The 18,975-nt window shown below is 38.8% G+C and overlaps 1 protein-coding gene across 1 annotated transcript in view; it reads left to right on the forward strand.

Annotated features, from left to right (window-relative positions):
- The first annotated feature begins 9,417 nt into the window (after positions 1–9,417).
- The window catches only part of LOC120534099 (collagen alpha-1(VII) chain-like), a 171,292-nt gene continuing 161,734 nt past the window's right edge, over positions 9,418–18,975 (forward strand). The window contains exon 1 of the mRNA XM_039761371.1: positions 9,418–10,460. Coding sequence (XP_039617305.1) covers positions 10,428–10,460 — 33 coding nt within the window. The 5' untranslated portion in view covers positions 9,418–10,427. The remainder of the gene's footprint in view (positions 10,461–18,975) is intronic.

An 18,975-nucleotide genomic window follows, 5' to 3' on the forward strand; every position in this document is an offset into this window, starting at 1 on the left:
GTCTCCTATTTTCTGGTCAGTGCTACCGTCTCCAACCCATATAACAAAGCTGATCTCACTACTGTCCTGCAGACATTCCCTTTCACTCTTGCTGATAATGGTCTGTCACAAATTACTCCTGACACTCTTCTCCACCCATTCCACCCTGCCTGCACTCTCTTTTTCACCTCTCCTCCACAATCCCCGTTATTCTATATTGTTGATCCCAAGTATTTAAACTTATCCACTCTACTCCCTGCATCCTCACCATTCCACTGATCTTCCTTTCATTCACACAAATGTTTTTTGTCTTGTTCCTACTGACCTTCATTGTTCTCCTCTCTAGAACATATCTCCACCTCTCTAGGGTCTCCACAACTTGCTCCCTAGTATCGCTACAGTTCACAATGTAATCAGCAAACATCATAGTCCTAGTGGGAAAGACACAATGCAACTCCTTTTGGCCTTTTCTATACTTCTTCATCAATACCTTCAGAGCAAACATTGCATCAGTTGTGCTTTTTCTTGGTATGAAACCATACTGCTGCTCACTAATAATCATCTCTTAACCTACCTTCTACTACTCTTTCCCATAACTTAATGCTGTGGCTCATCAGTTTTACCCCCTGCAGTTACAACAGATCTGCACATGCAGTTTATTCTAAAAAATCGGTGTCTGTACACTTCTTCAACCACTCCTCCTGCATCCTCTCACTTTCCAAGATTCCATTAAACAATCTGGTTAAAAACTCCACTGCCATCTCTCCTAAACACCTCAATGCTTCCACAAGTATGTCATCTGGACCAACGGCCATTCCATTCTTTATCCTCTTTATAACTGTACTTACTTCCTCCTTGCTAATCCGTTGCACTTCCTGATCTCCACATCATCCAGCCTTCTCTTTGATTCTTTTCATTCATCAGCCTCTGAAAGTACTCTTTCCATTTTCTCAACACACCATCCTCGCGTATGTTTCCATCTTTATCTTTTATCACTCTAACCTCCCCCTCTTTCCTTAGTGTCCAACCTCTCTTACAACTCGTCATACGCCTTTTCTTTAGCCTTTGCAACCCCTCTCTTCACCTTGCGCCTTATCTCCTTGTACTCTATTTTCTGCATCTCTCTGAATATCCCACTTCTTCCTCACCATCCTCTTCCTCTGTATACTGTCCTGTACTTCCCCATTCCACCAGAATATTCCTTCAGAATAACCCCTACTCCACTTCTCCTTCCATCCACACCATGATAGAACAATTGTATGTCCACCTCCGATCCACCTGGCCTTACTCCCCTTCCATTTAGTCTCTTGCAAGCACAATATATCAACCTTCCTTCTCTCCATCATATCGGCTAATTCTCTCCCCTTATCAGTCTTACTGCCAACATTCAAAGTTCCTCCCCTTAGTTCCACTCTCATACCTTCCTCCTCTCCTCTTTCCTCTGCACATGTCTCCCGCCTCTTTTTCTCCTTCTTCAGCCAACAGTAGTCCAATTTCTGCCAGCACCCTGTTGGCTAACAGTACTGGTGGTGGTCGTTGACTCAACCAATCCGGTATGGAAATCTGTATTGTTGTCTACATGTTGATCTGGCAAAATTTTACACCTGATGCCGTTCCTGATGTAACCCTCCCCATTTATCCAGGCTTGGAAAAAAACACACTGGTTTGTGCATTCCCTGTGGCTGGCTTGAGAAATTGATTTTGACCATTTGTTTACTTAGATATCAATCATGTAATGTTTTCTAAATCTTAAATGAAGTAATTGCAGGTTTATGCCAAAATTGTTCGTGGCAAAGAAATTTACAATTTAGATCAACTTGTGCCCATTTTTACTTTCTGACACTAACCTTAGGCAAACTTCATAATGCAGTTTATCAGATCTACATTTCTGTCTACTGCTATGTTTTATTTCAATTAGACTTTGCTTACTGGTTTCACCCTTGTGCACTTTTTAAATAAATTGATATTCAACTTTGTAATGCATGTCATGCCTTTTAGCATATATTTATGTGCTTTGTTATCTTTCTGTGTTTAATTATACTTTTATGCTTTTGTCATGCTCTGTTGAAAGACGAGAAAGTAAAGTTTGATTGGTTGCTTGATTGGTTACTGTTCCTAATGTAATACCAAAATTGGAAGTGTGGATGCTATTGCACAATTTATGAAATCAAAAACAAATTAAAACCCTGGTTGTTTCTCTCAATTTGCTTCCACCCTGTATTTAATAACAATTATAGTGTCATATTTCATTTTACATTGTAGACATTTTCAGATGAAACAAACTCATCTCTTAGTCCATATGTTCAAACCATTAAACCATTTCAGTTTTGTTATCTTTAGCTGTGAATAAGATGCAAAAGTGCACACTGTGAATGACACTGTTTTGTCTTGTTTTGAATACCTTTATTAATATTGAATGTGATGTATATGTGAATACTTTGAAGTGAATCTTAGGCTTAGCTGATTTTTATGAGGCCAATGCTGTTTGAGAGTTATTACCACAGTGAATTGCACTTTAATTGACTTAAAAGTATCTTTAGCTACTTTCCTTGTTGCTGAGTACCTCTAAGAACTCTAACACTGCATGTGAACAAAATTCTTAGAGGTACTCAACAAAAACTAAAATTTATGAGAACTGATCACACAATTGTTGAACATAATGAGTGACTACAATTACCTGGATATCCATTAAGGATATTTACTCAATGCAAGCATGATATAATCATATATATGTATAGAATTACATATACACTTAACTGCTAGGACATCTTTCACGTAAGTCCTAATTCTATACTTTCAATGATATTGACCAATGGTGCTAGTTGTAAATCCAGTATAAATATTTAAGTTAATAATTATTTCATATGGAACCAATGTACCTGTATAAACCAGTAAAATATCAACACAGTTACATTTTCTATAGTGTCAGCCTTGCATTTTTTTTTTTAAATACAGATTTAGAGCAAGTCTCTTCAGTGGTGGGCATTTATAACAGCTGCATGTTCAGAACACTTTTGAGTGGAATATACTTATTCACCTATTTTTTGACTATTATTACTATGTTCTACACTAGGAAGTTGAAAATTATTCTGGTAATAAAATCAAATACAGGCAGATAATTTTAATGCATAGGATATATTTGCTAAATTCCAAAAACCTGAAAAAGTCACTGTAATTATTCCAATGTTGCTTTTACAGTCCATCGGAATGATTCTGGAAAAATATAAAACCAACCTACCATTCAAAAATCAGCTTGGGTGCCAGTGCTGTGGTGTAATATAACAGAAGACTGATATATCCCCCAAACCCATTATATAAGTTGGAATACGCTACAAATTTACTGATGATATGCTGTTAACCATACTATATGTTTGAAATACATTTTTGCATAGAGGAAAATTTTAAAAAACAAAAAGAAAGAAAAGGAAGTAGGTATTCAATGATTAATAAAACAGAAAGTGTTCATATTTGAAATACCGTAAGAATTTCACTAAACAGTCATTCTCACTAAGCATATTTTACTTTTTTTTTTACAAGTAGTACAGTATGTTTTGTTTGTGCTGTAACATGGAGGGTGTAATGGAATTCCTTTTACAATATGGGATATAGCCTGAATCAGATAGGATGAATTGCTGCATCTGTACTTAAGTGACATTAAATGCCTCAAGGCTGTTTTCTGAAGTAAAAATTTCTAAAACATGCCTTTTCTGATACAGTAATTTTTTTTTAATCTTGTTTCCTCAGTTACAGCTTTTTATTGTTTTCACATTTGTGCCTTGCTCATGGGGCTTATGATTTGTTTTTTTAATTAAACATAAATGTAAATGATAGGAATGGCGTATTTCCTTAGGCTGTTTTAAATTAATCTTGTAAGTTAGCCCAAAAAGGTTCTTAAATTGCTTCTCTACCAAGTAATTTTAATGTCTCTCTTTCTCTCAGGTAAGGCTTTTTAACTCTTTTAAAATGATCTCTTGTAATTGAGAAGGTGTATGGTCATAGGGCTATATTTTATTAAGATTCCTTTATTCATTCATCCTGGGCATGATGTTAATCTGCATCCAGCCCTGCTTGTAAGCCCTCCAACCTGTAGGGAAAAACCTGGGGGTTGGTGGCAGAATTGGCACTCCAGCCACCATAAAACACCTCTCACTGTTCCACTACATCTGAACTAGTGTGGTGCTAAGGTGTCACCCATTGCATGGCTGCACTTGGGTCCTAATCTGGGATCCTGAGTTGGTTTGTTACGTGGTGGGTGCGGCAATGCGCTGTATCAGCGTGTGCTCCTAACCTCTCTCTCTCCTCTTTATTCATTGTAAAAAAAAACAACTGCATTTCACATGACAATTCTCTATAAGTCATTTGGGGATGAAACAGAAAAAGTCAAATAAAGGGTTGGGATCACGAAAGAAACCCCATTTAATGTCCAGAGATCTGCAAAAGGTTGGAAGTGGACTATTGGACTTGTGATGTGATGCCCCAGTCATCATAAACTCTTTAACAGAAGCAATAAATGCCTCTTGTTAAGGACTCCATCTCTTACATGAGCATAGGCCTCATTTATAAAGCTTGCATACACACAAAAGGAGGCCCGAAATGTGCATATGCAACGTTCCACGCAAACTTTGTAACATGCATATATTTATGGCAACTCTGACCCATGCAAATGTAACATTTTGAAGAAACTAAGAAATGACGGTACCCTTGATCAAGTAGGGAAATGCAGCCAGATCACCTAAAGGATGACTCGCATGCTAATAATACATATCACTGACACATTATTATAAAATGTGTTGATGTGAAAAACATATTAACCTCAAAAGTGATGAATGTGATGTACAGACTGTATTTTAGTTCCCTTTTAAGAGGGTTAGTGTTGCATATTACATGGTTATTTGTCAGTTTATTTTGGCTACCTGTTTTCACTTCTGTCAAGCTTCACCACACTATGCCCAAAGTGCTGGAAGCCATTAATTGACCAGCAAGGCATTACATCCAGTTTTTGTATGGTGTGAGTGCACATAGAAAGGCAATTTGCACTAGTGCCCAGTTTTCCTAACATAATAAGAGCAATTAACTGCACTAATATAGCAGGTAGTAAAAATGAAGTTGGTTTTGTTAACTGTGCACAGTGACATTTCTTTAGATAAAACAAACATTGCAGCTCAATGGTCTGGGTCAACCTGTGATTCATTTATTTTAAGACAAAGTAATTTTGACATTGAATGCAAGGCAAGATAGGGTTTGTCGAGCTAGTATGACATTTACACTGTGATGCTGAGATCTGGGGCGTTATATTTTTAATTTTCTCATTAAAGAAGCTCATAAAGTCTGGTACTGCTAATGTCTGTTGGTATTTTGCATTGTAGTTCTGAATTCCCATTTGTTAAATTAGCCACTATTCTAATCATACCATAGTATTATTATTGTTGTTATCTATTATTTTGGAGTAGTTGTCTGAGTGAGCTTTAAAGAAAGCTTTTTTATATTTATTAACAATGTCCATGCAATTTGAAAAACCTGCTGCTTTGTTGTTCTACATCTACGCTCCTGTTTTTGACATTCAAATGTAAGGGATTTAATGCTCTTATTAAACGAGTGTGAGTTTTTCTTTCTTATGATCACTTTTGTTTTAAGGGGAGCCACTGAATCCAGAGCATCTCTCTAGGTCATATCCTGCAGTAGCAGGATTTTTTTTTTCTTTTCAAAATAATACTTTTCTTTTGCTACCTACATGCTCAACTGCTTATCAAAGCCCATGTGTAATCTAGGAATGTTTGACGATGCTGTGGAAGTTCTTCATAGAGAGTCTATAATTGCCCTCTTGAATCCCTTTGCCACAGAATGTTATAGTACAGTGTACCAATGATTCACCAATCACAGCAGTACTCGTTAGGACCAACCTTCTCAGATCTGACAAATGAAAGTGACAGTTTTGAATTCAATGTATTTAATACTGCATTTGCAGGAATATTATGAACAAAATTAAATAAATAAATAAGCAACAAAAATATATACTGTGATACTCTAATATATTTACAGTACGTTTACATTTCATGCTCTTTTATTTACTTGTGTAGTCATTTATTTGTTTTATGTTGTCTGAAATATTCCTACATAGAAGTTTTTTGTTATTTTCATGTTGTTATTAACTGGTGGCTGATTAAGAAAACAGGAAATAATTAAAATTTAAACACAGCTGTTTAAATTTAAAATAGGCCATGAGTTAAATAAAATTATGTCCAACAAACATAATGTGTTTAGTGTCAAATAAACATCTTCTAATTAAGAAACTGGGTGAAAAGAATACCATCAGCCATTGTGACCTTCCAGGACCATGACTGAGAACTCCTGTCTTAACCACTAGGCCAATCACAGTAAATATAAATAGAGAGAATTTGTTGCTTCTCTTTAATGAGAGGACTTTGCAAGCTGGGAAAATGTATTTTTAGATTTTGTATGAATTAAAATATCTTTTTAAAGAGTGTTTCTGCTTGATAAAACTGTATTTACAGTATATATTTAAAAATAATGTTTTAAAATTTTACAGCAACCATTTTCAAAGTTCTGATTATTGATTAAAGGAGATACTGAATTCATACTAAATAAAAACTCTGGAGCATGTTGCTTAATTCAGATAAAGAAAAACAATAAAACAAAAACATAATATAAAATAAGTGACTTTTATGAAATACTGTATTTAGTACTACTCAAGTCAAGTCAAGTTGGGGAGCATGCACTGGTACAGTGTGTTGCTGCACCCACTACACAATGAAACAACCCGGGATACCGGTTTACAACCCCCCAGGCAGACATGCGGTCCAGTCCCACCCTCCGAAAATTACCCTCTATCTGCTGCAGCCAGTTGTTACAAGGGCAACCCCTTGGCCTGGTCCAGCCACTCGGGTCCCAAACAATGAGGAATTACGAGCTGGATCACCCTCGGGAAAACTCACCACATGGCCTTAGTACCGTAATTGACACTCCCTCACAATGCAGGTAATGTGCCTCATTTGGGACGGCACCCAAGTATTTTCCAGAGAGACACAGTACCAAAGCAGTCCAGTCTTCTTCTCAGGTCACTAGATAGTGTCAATGTCTTGCAACGATATAGCATGACAGGAAGCACCAGGACTCTGAAGACTTGGACCTTCATTCTTTTGCATAGATATCAGAAGCGCCCCCACACCCTTTTTCAACGACCTCATGACCCCATGCTCTCCCAATCCGTCTACTGACTTCATAGGAAGAGTCACCAGAGACATGAATGTCACTGCCAAGGTAAGTAAACCACTCGACAAGGTTGACACTCTCTCCGCAAACAGACACACTGATGATGGCTGTGCCCAAGAGGTCATTAAAGGCCTGGATCTTGTTTTTTATCCAGGACACTCGCAAGCCCAGACACTCAGACTCCTCGCTCAGTATCTCAAGCACCCCGATCAAATCCTCCATTGACTCCACAAAGATCACAGCATCGTCAACAAAGTCACGATCCGTGAACCTTTCTTCACCAACAGATGCGCCACAGCTGCTGGACCCTACGACCTTGTCCAACACCCAGTCCATACAAGCTTTGAACAGAGTAGGAGCAAGAACACACCCCTGACGAACCCCTGAATCAACTGGGAAAAACGCAGAGGTCCTGCTTCAACTCTGTACAGCACTCACAGTACCAGTGTACAGGCCGGCCATGATATCCAGCAACCTCGAGGGGATCCCGCGAATCCTCAGGATGTCCCACAGGGCAGCTCAATCAACTGAGTTGATCACTTTGTTAAAATCGACAAAGACTGCAAAGAAACTCTGTTGAAACTCACTTTGGCACTCCATGAGAACCCTCAGTGCCAGGATGCGGTTGATGGTAGACTTCTTAGGCGTAAAACTGACTGTTCCAGTCGCTGGTTGGTGAGCAAGTGATCACGGATCCTATTGAGGACAACCTTAGCAAGGACCTTACCTGACACCAAGAGCAGTGTTATCCCCCTGTAGTTGCTGCAATCCAGGTGATCACCCTTCCCTTTCCAGACAGGGATGACAAGTCCCATTTTCCAGTCAGTTGGGATGATGTCAATCTCCCAAATGGAAGCAAAGATTGCTTGCAATGCCAGGAGGACAGCCTTACCACCAGCCTGGAGAAGTTCACTCTGGATACCACAGATCCCTGCAGCCTTTCCCCCCTCAGCTGGTTCACCACCTGTGCAATCTCAGTGACACTGGGTGGTTCACAGGTAATTGGAGGACCAGCCTCAAGAACCATGGACCCAGAGATATCCAACGTCCTAGCTGGAAGATCAGCTTTGAACAACTGTTCAAAGTAGCCAGCCCAGCGGGTCACAACTGCAGTGTCAGGACCGTTCCATCAGCTGACCTGACTGCGACTCTCTGAGGAACAGATTTGGATATGAGTAATGCTTTGATTCCTCTGTAAGCAGGACATGGGTCGCTAGGCCACAAATGGTGTGTCACTTGCTCACAGATTCCTCTAACAAACGCCTCTTTATTTGCCCTCAGAGCCCTCGCAGCCGTCCTTCTCAGTTCCCGGTACAGACCAGAGTTTCCATTGAGCCGTGCACTGCGACTCCTCTCAATGATATCCAAAGTGCTCTGCGAGATGAAACACCTCCTTCTAGGAACATCGGTAACACCAACACAACACTGAGCAACCTTCAGGGTCTTGTCACAGAAGGTCTCCCACATTAGGATCGGCTATCATACCCAAATCTAAAAGTTCCTCACACAAACTGAATGAAAACTCATTAGAAACAGCCTGGTCTTGGAGTCTGGCCAAGTCCAGGCTCATTTTCCTAGTAGGTGGTAACCTACTGGACCTAAGTTGGATCCTAAGAGTAGCAACAACAAGTCTGTGGTCAGAATTCACCAACTGGGCACTTCTGTACACCCTGCAGTTTTGCAAGAGCCTCCAGCTTCTGCCCACGAGGATGTGTTCAATCTCCTTCACCGCACCACCGGTATTGGAGTACCAAGTCTAACGATGCGGTTCAGGGCACTGGAACCAGAATGCAGCGATTCACAGCCCCTGACCTTTTGCAAAGTCAAGGAACATGGAGCCACTTTCACCACGGTCATCAGACCCATGGGGGCTGAGACAATCCTCATAGCCAGCCCTGTCAGTGCCAGTGGCTGTATTGACGTCACCCATTATCAGAGGAGTGTCACCTCGTGGGCACCCATCAACCACCGAGCGAAGCTGTGAATAAAATGTCTCCCTCGCCGAGACATCAATCACCATGGTCGGAGCATACACTGAAACAACAGACAAGGCACCCAGAGAGTGCTGTAATCTGAGCCTCATAATATGCTTGTTGAAAGGAGTGACATTGGGCACCGTCGGAAGAAGCCAATCCGCTACAGCAACAGCTACTCCCTGAGTATGACAGCCATCAGACCGACTAGACCAATAAAAGGTTTATCCACCTACAGAGATCTGACCAATCCCAGTTCTGCGCACCTCAGAGAGTGCCGCCATTGAAATGTGGAGTTTACGCAACTCCTCCAACAGCATAGGAAGATAATCATCTTGCAGGAGAGACAAGAACTTTCCATGCACCCACCCATATATGCCGCCTCACATTGAGACCTGAGTGCTGCCGTGCAGCGGGTGACGCCTCAGCACCACACCAGTTCCGATCCCCAACAGACCTGACCATATTGGCTCTCCATCAGTTTCGACTCTTCCGGGGATGGGGCTCCCGAGGGCCTTCCCCCATTCCCTCAATGATGCAGTAGAGCTACTCCCGCGGAGAGCATAAAGGAGTCCTTTCTGTAGTCTCTGAGCTTTGTGAAGTCTTTTTACTGTGGCTGGAGTGCCAATCCTGCCACCACCCCCATGATTTCCCTGCAAGTTGGAGGACCGCTTGCAGGGCCTGATGCAGTTTAGCCTCATACCCAGGACGTACTACTGATTACTGTTTACTGATTACTTCATTCGTTTTTGGTTAAAAATCTATTTTATCATGAATTCCATTGCGATGATCATTTTTTTATAGTAACGAATTAAATGACAAATAATATTCTTTAATAAGTGAAGTATCAGTAATGCAAATAGTTTAATTATAGTTTCCTTTTGTCAAAGGATACGTAATTGAGGAGGATTTAGAGGGGGAACACTTTTTAAGGTGTACATTGTTATTTTTAAGCCTAACAAAGAACAAAGAAAATGCAATCAGTGAGGACCCCTGGGACTAGTTGCACCTTTCCCATTGGGATTATTAGTTGTCAAGTAGAGCCAAAAAATGAGTCATCATGAACTCAGTATTCAAGTAAAAAACAACGATCAAAGTCCTGTGCTTTATATTTAGAGCAATAAAAGGTGTGTTTGTTTCTGTGCAACAAGGAAAAAAGATCAAAGCAGAAAATCAACACCAGTAAATTTTTTTAAGAATGACTTTTTTTGTTTTCCTTCTTGTTTTTTCCAGATTCTTATCAGAATGAAGGAAATTCCAGAATCCCATAACAATAAGGTCTGGTTATACATTTTTACCAAAATGTTAAAAATTATGTTATTAAATTATAAAAACCCTAAAATGCAATTATTATAAATTTCTTTAAAAGTTATTTAAACTATATTTTCTTATTAACATACTTGTACTAGAACAACTTTTCTGCGAAGGTGTGCAAATACTTTTTATAAAAGTTGCTGATATTCTTTCCATAATAACAGATTTTAACTACAGTATGGTTACATTGAGACACCACTCACTAAATGATGTCTTTAATGAATCAGTAATTCACTTTTAGACTGTGCATTTAGTCTTCAATCAAGTTTTTGTGTGACATGGTGAAGTAACATTCATACCTTTATAAAATTAAATGTTTATAAGGTGGAGAATTATAATAATCACATAGAATGAATAAAATCAGACCTAAAGTGCTGAATACAGTAGGATGTGGTTAAGTAGAATAATTTCTAAAAATTCAAAAATAAAATAATCAAATATTGACCATAAAACACAAGGACATTTTCTGCTTATAAGGAATATTTATGAATTACAGTATTTGTTTCAAATACTTTCATTTCCTCAAAAATTATACTTTGTAGGATAGACATTTTGTAGATTGCAAACTGCTAACACTTCTAAAAATAATGTATTTTACTCACTACACATGCTCTTCATTGAACATTAATCTTAAATCTACCAGCATTTTGTCTTCTGGCTTTAATTTTTTTATACTGTGTGAAGAAAGCTGGTTTAGTACAAAATAAAAAACAATATACAGTTAGGCTGAGTTTTATATATATATATATATATATATATATATATATATATATATATATATATATATATATATATATTATGAGGGGCCATTTAGGAAAAAAAGATTGGTTCGTAAATATACAGTATGCATTGGTTCAGATATATATATATTGGCTCAGATACATTGGTTTGAATATACTGTATACATTGGTTTTAATACATCCGTTGAGATATATATTTTGGTTCAGATATATACATTAGTTGGGATATATTGGTTGAGATATATACATCGGTTTGAATACATACATTTCTCAGTTTTACAATACAAACAGACATCAGTTATTTGTGAAACAGGAATATTGTGATCATTCTGGTCCCTGATCACTGATAAACATTCAGAAGAAACAGCGCTATTCCAGTGTTTTCCTCCATAACATCCTTTCAGCAAACAGGACTAAGTTCTTTGCTGAAACAGATCGCCCTTTAATGAAATGCTGCCAATACGAAATACTGCAACAGATATCACCGGGCGGCTTTCGGTCAATAATAAACCAGCGTCTGTTGAGGTGAAAAAATGGGAGGTACTGCGGTTGCTATCGATGCTTCCTGGTAACTCAGGTTTTGAGAAGAATCTGTTTTATGGGATGAAAAAATAATCGCCCTTGACAGATATGCTTAATCAGTAGTACGTGCGACCCACGATTTGTGAGTTTGCGTGTGTGTATGAGCGTGTACGTGCTTGTCTGGTTTTGTTAGTTTTACTATAAAACAGTTAAACATCAGTTATTTGTGAAGCGGGAATATTCTGGTCATTTTAATCCCTGATCAACATTTAAAGAAAGAGAGCAACTCCAGTGTTTTCCTCCATGGCATCCTTTCAGCAAACAGGACTAAGTTCCTTGCTGAAGCAGATCGCCCTTTAATGAAATGCTGCCAATACGGAATAACAGATATCACCGGGCGGCTTTCCACCAATGATAAACCAGCATCTCATGAGGTGAAAAAATGGGACGTACTGTGGTTGCGATTAATGCTTTCTGGTAACTCTGCTTTTGAGAAGAATCTGTCATGGGTGGGACAAGAAGGAGTGAGTGAGGCGGGTACAATGAGCCGGGGAGGGACGGAGCGAGGCAAAGAGGCGGATATCTGTGCGAGTGTTTTAAATAATGAAAGGAAAAAAAGTGCTTTGAAATCGAGGACCCCCAACCAAGAGGGCTTATGAAACAAAACGCAACAGACAGGCATGTCCTGCTTGTATAAAATGTGCACAATAATTACAACAGTGTTGAAGCAATGATGAAGCGAAAGGGAGATGCTAATGGGTGGGCGCGTTGTGCCAGCCCATAAATCCCAACCAATGTATATATCTGAACGGATCTATCTGAACTGAAATATATATCTGAACGGATGTATTAAAACCAATGTATATATTCAAACCAATGTATCTGAACCGATATGTATATCTGAACCAATGTATATATTTACGAACCAATCTTTTTTTCCTGAACGGCCCCTCATCTATACTAATAAAAGGCAAAGCCCTTACTGACTCACTCACTCACTCACTCATCACTAATTCTCCAACTTCCCGTGTAGATAGAAGGCTGAAATTTGGCAGGCTCATTCCTTACAGCTTACTTACAAAAGTTAAGCAGGTTTCATTTCGAAATTCTACGCGTAACGGTCATAATGGTTGACAACATTCGCCATGTTGAACTTTCTTATTTATGGCCCCATCTTCATGAAATTTGGTAGGCGGCTTCCTGCGCTAACCGAAACCAATGTACGTACTTATTTCGGTGGTATGATGCCACTGTCGGCCGCCATATTGAACTTTTCAACGGTCTTTGTTACTTATGGGCCCATCTTCAAGAAATTTGGTACGCGGGTTCCCAATGCTAACTGAATCCTACTTACGTACATATATACGTCCATAGCCTGCAGCTTGGTCACCGTGTGAGGCGGCGTTGGGTCCCCCATCCCAAGGCCTCCCACGTTGTTGGCTGCCTGCCTATATAAGGCCGTCCGTCGCTCCATTCTCTACATTCCCTTCCTTGCTTCGCCATGGGATTCACGTCTCCCTGCTGATAACTACAGCCTTTTTATTTAATCCACGGCTTCTCCGCTGTTTTATTGTTCATTTTTTATTACGATTATAGTTATTGTTTAGGTATTTTAGACTTACTTTACATTGTTCAGGTACCCATTTCCATTATCATTCCAACCGTACCCCCATTAACATGTCTATCGAGGTGATCACCATCGATCAAAGAACTGTCACTTACCGAGTGGTTTCCATGCCCAGAGATGGCACCTACCTTTTCCATTCTCTGTGTTACATATTGCACGGCCATATCAGGCTCACTCTTGATATCTGGAGGAACATTGTGTCTTATGTATTTAATGACTGGGACAGGTTCAAGGTGTGGACTGATGATGATGGTACAGGAGATAATTATACTACACAGGAGCACTATAAAAGTGAAATGCTTAAGCCCTTCACCTATGGTTCTGCATGTGAGTTGATGGCTGCCGCTGAATTGTTCGGTTGTCGCTTTTAAGTGTACCGAAATGGCCAAATATTTTACACCTTTCAACAACTACCAGTGCCTCTTAAACATCTTAGACTCACAGGCAACAATTTCATTAGTGGACACTTTGATGTTTATGAATGTTTAAACTCTCAAAAGCTGGATGTGAAATTATCGATGAAACCGGTTGTATGCTTACAACGCTTGACAGATGCCAAATGTCACTTCAACACAAGTCCTGCAAATACTGTCGTAATTGAAACAAACCATGAAACTCAAACCGATTATGACAGCAGCAATTCAAGCTGTGAGATTTGAAACAAGATTGCTTTTCACATGGCCAACTGTAAGTTTCATGCTCAAGAGTAAGCTCAGCGCACAGCTTGGTCATATTACAACCGGAGGGCCGAACTCCCAATGTGGTATACAAAGAGATCCTTAACAAATAATTATTGGTATATTTTCCCTCAGTTTAAAAAGGTTTAATTTTCTTCTTAATAAAAATTTTAAGGCAGTACTTCGCTGCTGCGAAGCGCAGGTATTTTGCTAGTAATATATATATATATATATATATATATATTGTGGAGCCAACCCGGACACAAACAGGCGGACATGTTGTTTTCAAACCACCAAATGTTTTATTTACAATTATATTTACAAATATTGGTCACTCAGACCCAGACCAAATAGTGCACACAACCCCAATACTCAGTCCTGGCCTCACTATGCCTTTCTTCGGGCTGCCTCCACACCTCTCTTGTGCCTTGTCCTGCTTCCACCCGACTCCAGCTTTGAATGAAGAGACGGCCCCTTTTATCCTCTCCCAGACGAGCTCCAGGTGGCTCCCGGCATTCCCTCATTGGCCATGCACCAGCGTGGCGGAAGTGCCGGCTGTTCTCCCGGCAGCTCTCCGGGTGCCCTTATAAATCTTCCCCCCAGCACTTCCTGGTGTGGCGGAAGTGCTGAGGGAACAGGTCCCCAAGGCATTGGGGCGCCTCCTGGCAGTGACCATGGGCCCCAGCAGGGTGGGGCTTCCATGCCCTTAACGCATGGCCCCCAAAGCAACCAGGAAGGCAGCCCCTCGCGGTCTGGAGGAGGCACAATACATGCCACAATATATATATATATATATATATATATGGGGCGCCACAGTGGCGCAGTGGGTAGCGTTACTGCCTCGCAATTAGGAGACCCGGGTTCGCTTCCCAGGTCCTCCCTGCATGGAGTTTGCTTGTTCTCCCCGTGTCTGCATGGGTTTCCTCCCACAGTCCAAAGACATGCAGGTTAGCTGCTTTGGCGATTCTAAATTGTCCTTGGTGTGTGTTTGTCCCATGTGTGTGTGCGCCCTGCCCAGGGTTTGTTTCCTGCTTTGCTGGGATTGGCTCCAGCAGACCCCTGTGACCCTGTAGTTAGGATATAGCGGGTTGGATAACTCCGGCATCCAGCATCCACAATTGGACTGCAATGTCCAGTGCATAAAGACAATAAAGAAAGAGGGATGTAAGGGTTAGAATGTCTGGACAAAGGCAACAAAAAACAGAACAAAAGACAATGTAAGAGCTAAAATATGTGATGAACAAAAAGAACAAGACACACAAAGAAAGAGGGATGCATGGGCTAGCATATCAGGTAAATAGAGCTTCCTAAATGGACAACATGATTGAAACAGATGAACGTACCATTGTGCTAGTTTCAACAATTCTAGTTTTCGCATAAATTGATTACACAACAGTATCAATCTGAATAATTAAGCTGTGTCCATCACAGGGTATATTTACACAAAAACCCACAACAGAGCAATTTAAAGACAAAACACAACCAAATCAACCTGTCTTTGGGAATGAGGGGTGAAAGCACAGAACTTGAATAACCCACATAGACATGGTAAGAATGTACAATCTTCCCACAGAAAGGGAACGGTTTGGGATTTGAGATCAAATCAGATACTGCTGTAAGGCAGCAGTGCTAAGCAGTACAACCCCCAAAAGTGACTGCAGTGGATGGGAATGGGTCAAGACCAGCCCACTGATCACCAGATATACTGTTTTTACAAAGTATATTCAGTTAACATTAGTAAGTTTCATTTTATATAGCTATTTAAAAGTGTGCATTCTATTTATAAAATGCAGTGAATGTTTTAAATTTTTGTAGTATTTCTTTACAAACTATATACAAACCACAGTAAAGAAAAGCTGAATTCAGACATGATACTTAAAGTGGCTGTTTTAACACTGGCTTGTATCTTGCTTTAAAATTTGTCATAATTATTAAAATAATACTGCCACAGACTCAGAAATGTGCCATTCAACCTAATCCAAAGTAATTATGTAGAAAAAGTAATATAACCTTAGGAGACATACACACCTTCACTAAACATGAGAAGTTCAGACACCTGAGAATACTGAGGAAGGCACACATACAGATAGAGGTATTATTTTTTTTTTACTTTATTCTTTTATCTGTTTACTTTATACCTATTACCTGGACAGGTAATATAACTAGTATTCTTATAAAGCTGAATTTTGATAGTGATATCTGTGTCTGAGGTTGTAATAGGTTTGTTTTAAAGACTAATCATCAAAGAATTTTGATCTTTTGTACAATATTCTAAGTAACATTTATCTATTAATATCATACCTTTTCTAATCTCTGGGATTCACTAGGTTTCTGCTACTGCTAAAACACAATGTTTATATACAGGTACATTAATAATGTCCATTATTAATCCTGTGTAATCAAATTTAAGATCATCTTGGCCCAAGCCACCATTAGACACAAGGCAACGTCCAGTACAGCACTCCCACACCCACTTCCACAGAACAATATGGAGTTGCCAAATAATCTTAGACACACATATTTGAAATGTGGGAGAATAAGTTGAGTATGTGTATGTGAATGCCACACAGGCCGAGTCAAAAATTGGTCTCTGGAACTGTGATGTAGCAGTTTATGTGCTTTGGTTTTTAATACTTATGGTATTAAAATAAGATATGTATAATTTATTACTGAATCTATCTCTCTTGTTGGAAATCTTAAAGGTTTACATTTTATTAATATTATTATTTATTATCTCAAACAAACTAATTAACCCGGTCTTCAATGAACTACCTACTGCTCACATTGTCCCTGTCCATCTGTTTAAGGTGCTTAGAATAGTAACTGATGTTTTAGATGTAAGTGGCAAACCTTCTACATCTTGTTGAGACCATGTCCTGATAATTTCAAACAGAGCCAGTTCATTATTATTGACACTTACACAGTAGATAAATGCTTAGCACTATAAATAATATATTAGTACATCAAGATGTTCAGATTTGCAGATGTGTCTATGTAAGTAAATTCAAATATTAAGTATTGGAGTGTGCTGCACAGTACAGTATTTTATTCTTCATACTTTGTACAAAGTCAGTTTGATCATTTAAGCATTTCATTGGATTAAGCAGGTATGGTTAATGCTCCTTTAAATCTCTTCTAAATCTAACCTTTATAAAATCCAAAACAAGCAAACAAAAAATCTAAAGTAATAGGCAGAGATTTAAGATACGAGTCTATCTTTAAAAAAACCTACAATGTAAAATTTCAGTCCTAAGTATTTTTAAATTTGAATATAACAAAGACTGTTCCAGCATAAGAAAAGGTGAATGGGGTATCCAGTGAAGTAATCTACCAACCAAAACACAGTAATACTTGCAAATGCTGCTTCATTGCGTAAAAAATGTAATACACTTACAAAATATTGACATTGACAAATTATATTGTCATTACTGTATTAAATCATGCTGAGGGGGGCAGACCTGATGACTGAAGCAGAAAGACACTGTTCTCTGACATTTTCTATTATTAGACTTTTCTAGTCATTCTACACAAAATGTATCTGCATGCCCTAGATATCTCACAATAATAACATATTGAAAATGTAGGCATTGTAGGTAATTATTTCATATTAACTCATGTAATAGCCAGCATAAATAAGTAACATTATGGAATTTGAAAATATTCAAATTAATATCTCATTAAGCACAGCATTAAACATGCCATTGCATATTTAAATATTATTAAATACATTGTATCTGTTTTTTACAATTCACCAGTCATTTTGTCCTCAGCTTTTAATCCATCTTTTCCCAGTTCTGTGAACTTGATGTGCTTGATCCATTCTTCTCCAAACAGCTCAGTCCTGTACCTTCTTACCATTCAAGACCTTTTTCCTTCAGATCTTCTTTTACTTTATCCATCCACCTTCATTTTGTCCTATCTCTTTCTCTAACCATGTACTTCTATTCCCATCAATCTTTGCCCACATATTCATTGTCTCTCCTCACCATATGTTCATACCACTTCAACCTACTTTCCTATACTTTCTTAGATATCTCTCCCACTTTTGTTGTACCTCTGATTGTCTCATTTCTTATTCTGTCCTTGTAACTCCATACATTTATCTTAGCATTCTCATTTCTGCCATATCTAAGTACTTCTCCTGTGTTCTCTTTACTGGCCATGTCGCAGCTCCGTACACCATTTCTAGTCTTACAACTGTCTTATAAACCTTGCCTTTAACCTTTGTCTTAATTCTTCGATCACACAATACCCCTGATACTTTCTTCCAATTGTTCAATCCATGCTGTACTCTATGTGTTACCTCTACATCTAGTTTTCCATCTCAGGCTACCACTGACCCTCAATATTTAACTCTATCTACTCTTTTCAATACCTCTCCAAACAGGCTAATTTCTGAATCCTGATCATCATTAAACCTCATGTATTCTGTCTTCCTCCTATTATCTTCAACCGTCCATCTTCCAAAGTCCTTGTTCATTTTCACTGCTTCTTCTCCACTATTTAATTTCTGCTTCTACACAACACAAAGTCATCGGCAAAAAACATGCACCAGGTGGATTGGAATTTTATCCCATGACTCAAAACATCCATAACCAGATCAAGGAGGTAAGGACTTGAAGAAGATCACTGATGCAAACCTATTCTAACTCAGATCTTGTCTGTTCCCCTGACACTGCTTTTAACCGATTTAGCTGACAATTCAATTAATTTTTATGACATACACGATTATAAAGATGTGCAAAAAAAAAAAAAAAAAGATTTAGAGATATATTTTTTAAACTGAAGGACACGAGCATCCCTTGTCGTCACCAGATCTCTTTATGTAATTGTTTCATTTCTTGAATAAGACTAAAGGAAAAATGTTGAGTTCTTTCTTGACCAATTGTCATATTCTTGTATGCATCCAGGGT

The sequence above is a fragment of the Polypterus senegalus genome, chromosome 8, assembly GCF_016835505.1.
Source record: "Polypterus senegalus isolate Bchr_013 chromosome 8, ASM1683550v1, whole genome shotgun sequence".
Taxonomy (NCBI): Eukaryota; Metazoa; Chordata; class Cladistia; order Polypteriformes; family Polypteridae; genus Polypterus; species Polypterus senegalus.